Source organism: Chrysochloris asiatica, unplaced genomic scaffold (assembly GCF_000296735.1).
Source record: "Chrysochloris asiatica unplaced genomic scaffold, ChrAsi1.0 scaffold00038, whole genome shotgun sequence".
NCBI lineage: Eukaryota > Metazoa > Chordata > Mammalia > Afrosoricida > Chrysochloridae > Chrysochloris > Chrysochloris asiatica.
In genome coordinates, this window is record NW_006408556.1 from 8,781,125 (window position 1) to 8,790,846 (window position 9,722).

Below are 9,722 nucleotides of genomic sequence, written 5' to 3' on the forward strand. Positions count from 1 at the left end.
CCAGTTCTGCACCATCTTCATCATCATTGCTATGTTTGAGCCCACATTGCAGCCTGTGTGTCAATCCATGTCTTTGAGGATCGTCCTCTTTTTCACTAGCCCTCTACTTTACCAAACATGATGTCCTTCTCCAGAGACATGTCCAAAATACTTGAGATGAAGTCTCACAATCCCCACTTCTAAGTAATATTCTGAATGTACTACTCCAAGACAGATTTGTTAATTCTTCTGTGATTGAGAATACTATGGTAAGGCACACCTTAGTCCTCAAAGCTTTGCTTTGAACTCCTTAGCGAGGTCTTTTGCAGCAGATGGTCCAATCCCATGCATAAACGACTTCTTGACTGCTATTTCCATGGGCATTGATTGTAGAATCAAGTAAAACAAATACCTCGAGAATTTCAATATTTTTTCCCCATTTATCGTGTGTTCTTACAAGTACTTTGAAATAAAGAGAATTTTAACAATTAGCAGTGAATTTATTTCCTCTGAATTATATTCGTTCCTAGGTCTTGGTGCCCAGATCGTACTGTTTTCCAAGCAAGAAAGTATATTGCAGATTCTTTGGAAGATAAATATACAGAACCAGTGATCTTAAATTTGGAGAAAACTTGGGAAGAAAGTGATACACGAACACCTTTAATATGTTTCCTGTCCATGGGATCTGACCCCACCATTCAAATCGATGCATTGGCCAAGAAACTAAAACTGGGTATGATAAGTAATCTGTGAAATTTGGCAAAAAGTCCCCATGTTTTACCCTGTGTGTTTTGCCATTTAGAATTACATGACTATTTCTTGGAAGTATATTCATACTTAGAAGTATGAAAGAAGTATTTAAAATTTTTCCTTTTTTAGGTCTAGAGTGAGGATGGGGAGATGGGTGGCTCTGTAAGATAAGTACTGAACTGTTAACCACAAAGATTGTGGTTCAAACCCACCAACAGCTCCGAGGGAGAAAGATGAGACTTTCTGCTCCTGCAAAGATTTATAGCTTGGGAAACTTTATACAGAGTCGCTATGAGTCAGAACCGACGTGATGGCACGTCACAACAACAACAGAGTAAGGCTGTAATTTACATATAGTTGGCTAGAGAGGGTCAGAAATAATCTATAATATAATATACTAGCTGTTTTTTTCCAGTGGTAAGTAGATGACCATGTTGTTGTTGTTGTTATGTGCCATCGAGTCGGTTCCGACCCATAGCGACCCTGTATAGGGTTTCCGAGGGTGTAAATCTTTACGGGAGTAGAAAGCCTCATCTTTCTCCCGTGGAGCAGCTGGTAGTTTCGAACCGCTGACCTTAAGGTTCGCAGCCCGATTCGTAACCACTACGCTACCAGAGCGCCTATAGATAGGTGATAAGTGAAAAATGAACACAGAAACACATTTTATTTTCATTGCTATACATAATTGCAACATATATTTTGTCACAAATGAAATAAAAATAGCCATTATTGTGTTGTTGTTGTTAGGTGCCATCTAGTCAGTACCGATTCATAGTGACCCTATGCACAACAGAACGAAACATTGCCCGATCCTGGGCCAACCTCACAATTGGTGCCATGCTTGAGCCCATTGATGTTGCCACTTTGCCAATCCATCTCGCTGGGGGTCTTCCTCTTTTTCTCTGTCTCTCCACCTTACCAAACAGTGACTGCTCCCTCCTGACAATATGTCTAAAGTATAAGAGAAAAAGTGTGGCCATCCTGACCTCCAAGGAGCACTCTGGCTACCCTTCTTCCAATACAGATCTGTTGGTTCTTTTGGCAGCCCATGGCACTTTCAATATTCTCTTCCAACCCATGACTCAAAAGCATCAGTTCTTCTATGGTCTTCCTTATTCACTGTCCAGCTTTTGCATGCATATAAGGTTATTGAAAATAGCATGGCTTGGGTCAGGTGCACCTTAGTCCTCAAGCTGACATCTTTGCTCTTCAACACTTTAAAAAGTTCTTGTGCAGCAGATATTCCTAATGCAATACATCATTTGATTTCTTGACTGCTGCTTCCATGAGTGTGGATCATTGATCCAAGAAGGAAATCCTTGACAACTTCAACCTTTTTTCCATTGATAAATATGTTGTTTATTGGTCCAGTGGTGAGGATTTTTGTTTTCTTTACATTGAGATGCAATCTGTACCAAAGGCTATGGTCTTTGATCTTCATCAATAAGTATTTTAAGTCCTCTCCACTTTCAGCAAGCAAGGTTGTGTCATCTGCATATTGCAGGTTGTTAATGAGTCTTCCTCCAATCCTGATGCCATGTTTTTCTTCATCTAACCCAGCTTCTTGGATTATTTGCTCAGCATACAGGTTGCATAAGTATAGTGAAAGAATACAACCCGGTTGCACACCTTTCTTAATTTTAAATCATTCAGTGTTACCGTTATTTAATGAATGGTAATTGGGGATTGTGCTTTATGGACTATGCAAAGACATTTCACTGTGTGGATCATCACAAGCTATGGATAACATTGTGAAGAAAGGGAATTCCAGAACATTACATTGTGCTTATGAGGAACCTGTACATAGACGAAGAGGCAGTCGTTCAAACAGAACAAGAGGACACTGAATGGTTTTAAATCAGGAAAGTTCTGTTCTAGGGTTGTATTCTTTCACAGTGTTTATTCAACCTTTATGCTGAATAAATAATCTGAGAAGCTGGACTATATGAAGAATGTGACATCAGGATTGGAGGAAGACTCATTAACAACTTGAGATATGCAGATGATACAACCATGCTTGCTGAAAACCAAAAGGACTTAAAATGATGAAGATCAAAAACTGCAGCATTCAGTATGAATTGCACTTCAACATTAAGAAAATGAAAATCATCACTACTGGACCAATAAATAATATGATAAATGGAGAAAAGATTGAAGTTGTTAAAGACTTCATTTTGCTTGGGTTCATGCTCAATCCTTGTGGAAGCAGAAGTCAAGAAATCAAACTGTGTATTGCATTAGGCAAATCTGTTGCAAAAGACCTCTTGAAACTGTTCAAGAGCCAAGATGTCACTTTAGAGACTAAGATGTGCCTGACCCAAGTCATGGTATTTTCAATTGCTTCATATGCTTGTGAAAGTTGGACCATAAACAGGAAGAATCGATGCATTTGAGTTACGTTGTTGGCAAAAAGTATTCAAAATATCATGGACTTCCAAAAGAAAGAACAAATCTGTGTTGGAAGAAGTACTGCCAGAATGCTCCTTAGAAGCCAGGATGGCACAGTGAGACTTTGTCATTAATATTATTGGTAACGTAGTAGTTACAAATTGCGCTGTGAACCTCAATGTCCGCAGTTTGAAACTACCAGCTGTTCCATGGGAGAAAGATGAGGCTTTCTGCTCCCGTAAAGATTTACAGCCTTGGAAACCCTGTACACGGTTGCTATGAGTGGGAACCAACTCCATGGCACATAACCACCACCACCATTTTGGACATGTTGTCAGGGGGGACCAGCCCCCAGAGAAGGACATCATGATTGAAAAAGTGGAGAGTCAGCAAAAAGGAGGAAAATGTCAATCTCCCCAATGAGATGGATTGACACAGTGGCTAAACAGAAAAGTTGGGAGGATGGAGCAGGACTGGCCAGTGTGTTGTTCTGTTGTGTATGTGGTCACTGACTTGGAGCCAACTTAACCACACCTAACAATACCAATTAGGGATTCATTTCTTTATGTTTTTACTCAATAACTTTTTAGTACAAATAGTGTACTAGATCCTCTTAACACAGAGATGAATACAACATATCTGGGAGGCAGACGTGTAAAAGTGTAATTGAAGACAATGTGAAAATGGCTGTAGTGGAGTTAGGTTGTTAAGTGCCATCGAGTTGATTTTGACTCATAGTGACCCTGTACAGGATTTCTGAGGAGCAGCTGGTAGGCTTGAACTGCCGACTTTTCAGTTAGCAGTCCAGGGCTTATCCTACAGCACCACACCAAGAGTTAGGTAGACATGACTTGATTATAGAAGTCAGTTTCTCAGACTACTTGGGTGATTATGTAAAAACATCACAGTGATAATTTGAACAGTCTTAAAAATTAGTTAAGAGTCTACTAGGTGGGAAAGTAGGAGATAAAAAGAAAGTTATTCCAGAGGGAGGAAAGCAGAGCAAAGAATTGTAAACTTATAAGTTGTTGGAGCAGTAATTGAATCGGTGGTACCAATGCATGGGGACTTGCATGTATACCTTGGTAAGAATGAACTATTTTGTAAGAACTGTTTATCAGCTCTGTGCACTCTGAACTCTGAATGCCATGGGCATTGTCATTTTGGATCTGCCATCTTTCATCTCAGATCTCGATAACTCCACCTTAAAGCTTCATCTTTCTAATCTTTATGAAAGCGATTGCTTATGAATCACTAAACCTACTCTATGAAATAAAACCTACATTGAATATATTCTATAGTTAACATAAACACAGCATGAGCAAGTTGTAGATACAGATCCCTCTGCACTAGATAGTTATTATAAACCATCAACTTATGGCAGTATGGTCTATGTGTATGACTCTTTTCTCATCTTGAGGATTGTGTTTTCTTTATATTGAGGTATAATCCATACTGAAGGCTGTAGTCTTTGATCTTCACCAGTAAGTGCTTCAAGCCCTTTATAAGCTCTGTTCTATGTTCTATATTGACCCGCGCTAAAACGGTCACATCTATCTAAACATTGATACCCAATGCAAAGAGCTCCCATATTCTATTGACAATTGCTCATGGTTGAGTCGCATTGTTGTAATGTGCCACTGAGTCGGTTCTGATTCCTAAGCAACCCTATATGTACAAGAGAACAAAACACTGCCCAATCCTTTGCCATCCTCACAACCATCGTTATGTTTGAACCTGCTGTTGCAGCCACTGTGTCAATTCATCCCATTGAGAGTCTTCCTCTTTTTTATTGACCTTGTACTTCACCAAGCATGATGTCCTTTTCTTGGGACTTGTCCCTCTCAGTAACGTGCCCAAAGTATGAGTGATAAAGTGTCATACTTGCTTCTAAGGAGCAGTCTGGTTGTACATATTCCAAGACAGATTTGTTCATCCCTCTAGAATTCCATGGCATATTCAATATTTTTCAACATTAACATGATTCAACAGCATCAATTCTTTTTGGGTCTTGTTGTCCAGTTTTGGTAAGAATATACATTAATTGAAGACACCATAGTTCAGGTCAGGTACACCTTAATCCTCAAAGTGACATCTTTGCTCTTCAACACTTTAGAGACGCTTTTGCAGCAAATTTGCATAATGTAGTACATCACTTGATTTCTTAACTGCTGCTTTCATAGGGGTTGATTGTGGATCCAAGTAAAAGAAATCCTTGATAACGTCAATTTTTTCTCTGTTTTTCACGATGCTGCTTGTTGATCCAGAGGATTTTGTTTTCTTTATATTGAGGTATAATCCATACTGAAGGCTGTAGTCTTTGATCTTCATCAGTAAGTGCTTCAAGCCCTTTTCTCTTTCAGCAAGCAAGGTTGTGTCATCAGCATGTTATGGGTTGTTAATCAGTCTTTCTCCAATCCTGATGTCACATTTCTCTTCATGTAGTCCAGCTTCTCACAATATTTACTCTCCATACAGACTGAATAAATATAGTGAAATAATACAACCCTGACATACATTTCCTGACTTTAAACACCGTGTTCTATTTGAACAACTGCCTCTTGGTCTATGAATAGGTTCCTGATAAGCTCAGTAAAGTGTTATGGACTCCACCACCACCCCCTTTTTTTAACATCCATAATTTTTTATGATCTATATAGCATAGCATAACCAGTAAAACACAGGTAAACATATCTCTTGTATTCTCTGCTTTTCAGTCAAGAGACTGATACCAACAGTGATATTACTTGCTGTACATCCTCTTCTTCAGACTCTATCTTGAATTTCTGGTAGTTTCCTGTAATGTACTGCTGTAACCATTTTTTAATTATCTTCAGCAAAACTTTACTTGTGTGTAATATTAATGATATTATTCAATAATTTCTGCATTCTGTTAGATCACCTTTTTTTTTTTTTTGGAATGAACACAAAATCTGGATCTCTTTCTTGGTGTAGATGAGTAAGTGCTTTCAGCATTGTATCCATTTGTTTGAAACTTCTCAAATGGTATTCCTGGACGTTTGTTTTTCTTCAGTGCCTTCAGTGCAGTTGGGGTTTCTTCCTTCAGTACCCTCAGTTCTTAATCATCTACTACCTCTTGAAATGGTTGAACATCCACCAATTCTTTGGGGATGTTGACTCTGCATTCTCTCCAACGTATTGTTCAATATTTTGGCATATTGCAACTTGAGACTAGATTTTTTTTTTTCCCCTCTTCAGTTCTTTCTGCTTGAGAAATGCTAAGCCTGTTCTTCCCTTTTGGTTTTCTAACTCCAGATCTTAGTACATTTCATTAAAGTACTGTACCTTGTCTTCTTGGGCTACCCTTTGAAATCTTCTTTTCTTCCATCCATTTTAGCTACTCTGTTTAAGAGCAAGTTTCAGAGTCTCTTCGGGCATTCATTTTCCTACTTTCTTGTCTTTCTCTTTTGCCTTCCTCATGTGTGATGTTCTTGATGTCATCCCAAAGTCTGTCTGGTGTTCAGTCATCGCTGTTATGACATTAAATAAGAACATAAAGCCACAATTGTATTGTCAACTTTAGCATTATCACATTTTACAATTTTAGCCTTGTGACAATAATCTGAGTGACTATTGATTTCTATGTTAGGATAGTGAAGCAAAGTGGATTTGCTTTTGACTATGAAGGAACTCTGGTAGCATAGCAGTTACAAATCAGGCTGCTAATCTCACAGTCAGCAGCTCAAAACTACCAGCTATTCTGTGGGAGAAAGCTGAGGCTTTCTGCTCCCGTAAAGATTTTCAGCCTCGGAAACCCTGTACAGGGTCGCTATGAGTTGGAACCGACTCCACGGCACATAACAACAACAACAACATGAAGGAAACAGTGACTTGTGCAAAGAACTCTTTTGCTATGTCATTTTTAGCAATGTTAGAAAGTCTCATCCAATGCTTTGGGTTGAAGTCCTAAAGACAGCTGTTAAAATTAAAATTGAGATATTGACTCTTTTTATTTGGATCATCGGCTAACAGATAATCATAGAATGCTCAAGGTGAATGGGACTCTGGAAAATCTTGAAATCCAAACACCTTATTTTACAGTTGGAAGAACTAAAATCTAGAGAGTTGTTGACAGATCTTTTCTAGGATTTCATCTCAGGGTTTCCAAATCCCCTTTTGGTGGTCCTTCTCTTTCATTCCCTTTCCTGGCCTTTATGAGAGGAGTTAACCAGTAACTTGAGAGATAGGACAGAATCAAGTAAGTTTTTACAAGAAGAGAAAAGGAGAAATATGAGTATGGATTCTGAGTGCCTGATATTGGCCAGGCTCTGCAGTGAGAGATTCTGAACGGGTACATTTTGCAGGAAAACACTGGGAGCCAGGTGAGGTGGGGAATAGCAGTTGGATTTAGCAGTGTGGGTGAGAGAGAAAGTGTTCAAGAGGAAGCATGGACTTGAACATAGAATTTAAAATAAACAAAAGGGTACAAACCACCAATCTCATCAATACGTAAGAGTTGTTGTTGGTGTTAAGTGCCATCGAATCAGTTTCCAAGGAGCAGTTCATGGGTTTGAACCAACAACGTTATAGTTAGCTGTCCAGTGTTTATCCTACAGCACCACACCAGGACTCCATACATAAAAGTAGGCCTGATCCTTCCATCTCCTTTAAAGTTTCCTGCTTCATCTATATACAGCATATATAGATGAACATTTTAAAATGAGAGACTGGTATTTAATTATGAAATGCATTTGAAAATCTTAATGAAGATGAACAAGTTTCTAGGAAAATTATAATTTTCAATTTTTTCTCAAAAATGTTGAAATACCCTGAATAGAGCAATAATCAAGGCGAGAAAATTAGAAGTTTTAAACTTATTATCCTCAGCCAGAGCTCTGGGTTTGGAAGATTTAGGGTGTAGATCCTTTAAATTTGTTAAGGAATTTCATATGATATATTCTGTTCCAGAGCATAGAAAAAGAGGATATATTTCCCTTTTTTATTTTAAAGGGAATAGCATAATCCTAATATAAAAAATGGGAGCGAGGTATATCCATATGATAAGCACTGGACTGTGAACCACAAGGTACACGGTTCAAGCCTGCCAGCTGTTCTGCAGGAGAAAGGTGAGGCTTTCTGATCCTGCAAAGATTGAAAGCCTCAGAAACCCTGTATAAGGTTGCTATGAGCTGGAACTGACTTGACGGCACTTAACAACAACAACAATATGAGAAAGTACCCAAACTGTGACTACCTAAAAGAAAGAAAACCAAGGTCTGTTCCTACTTATGAATGAATATGCAAGAATCCTAACTAAAATGTGAATAAGAAGAATTCAGTGTAATATTAACAAAATGACTTTCAAAAAAGTGTAATCACAAGGAACAAGTAGGAGTACTTGGGGAAGCAATAAGAATGATATTAAGAATTTTCTTATGATAATACATCACAGTGAAAAGTGAAAGACTTTTTATTAAACCATTCTGTTATTATATTGATAGATACTATAGGGACATTTGATAAAAATTCCACACATATGCTATTCACTTTTAAGATCTAAGAACAGAAGAGTGTTTTATTAATATGATAATGAATATGAACTTCAAACAGCTACATCACACTTATTGGTGAATGACTGTAGGCATGCCCATTAAATCAGGAATAAGATAAATACACGTCCTCTTACCACTGTTATTTAGTATTGCTGTGGAAGACATGGCCAGTGTATTTTAAGAAACATAAATAAAAGATATAACTATTGGAAAGGGGAGACGAAATCATCATTACTCTCAGGCAATGTAATTGTCTAAGTAAAAACCACAAATGAATCAACTGAAGAACTATAAGCCCTAATAGGATAGTTCAATAAGGTGGCTGGTCACAAAATGAATATATAAAAATCAATAGAGCTTTCTTATAAAATAAAATGAAAGAAAAAAGCCTAGTTCACTCTAGCAATAAAAAACAAAACAAAAACAAAACTGAGAAATAATTTTTTAGAAGACCCGTTTGAAGAAAAGCATAAAACTTTCTTAGAGACATAAATGCAGACTAGAATAAAATGGAGAGTTAAAACATATTCCCATATAAGGAATCAGTATTTTAGATATATCAATACTCTCTAAATTAATCTATAAATTGGATAGAAGTCTATTTGAAAGTCCCTTGACATCTATTTTTCTAATTGGATAGAGGGCTCTTAGATCATCTAGATCAGTTAATGGCCAAGAACAGCCAAGAAAGCTTGAGAAAGAAAAAGAATAATGGGGAACCAGCACCACCAGATTTTAAAACTTTATCAAAAGGCAATCATTTAATCATCATGGAATGGTTCAAATTAGATAAACAGATCAATGGAACAAAATAAAAAGCCCAGAGTTAGATACTTTATAATCGCGTATTGTATGGTAATATTCTTTATAATAGCTTATTGTATGGTAAATCAGTGGAGGAAACATGGATTACTCAATAAAAGGTGTTGAGATAGCAAGTAGACTTTAGAAAAAAGTTAAGCGTTTTACTTCACATTATACTCCAAAGAGAATCTAGATTGATTAAACTATTAATAGCTTAAGAGTGATAAAAGGAGAAAAACAATATATTAGTGAATCATCACTTACTAGGGTGGCCACATTTTTTTTTTC

General features: G+C 37.4%; 1 protein-coding gene across 2 annotated transcripts in view; it reads left to right on the plus strand.

The window, feature by feature from the left end:
- The window catches only part of DNAH8 (dynein, axonemal, heavy chain 8), a 391,134-nt gene that overhangs the window by 281,107 nt on the left and 100,305 nt on the right, over positions 1-9,722 (plus strand). For both annotated transcript variants that reach the window (XM_006860428.1, XM_006860427.1), the window contains one exon: positions 510-712. In XM_006860428.1, the coding sequence (XP_006860490.1) occupies positions 510-712 (203 nt within the window). The remainder of the gene's footprint in view (positions 1-509; positions 713-9,722) is intronic.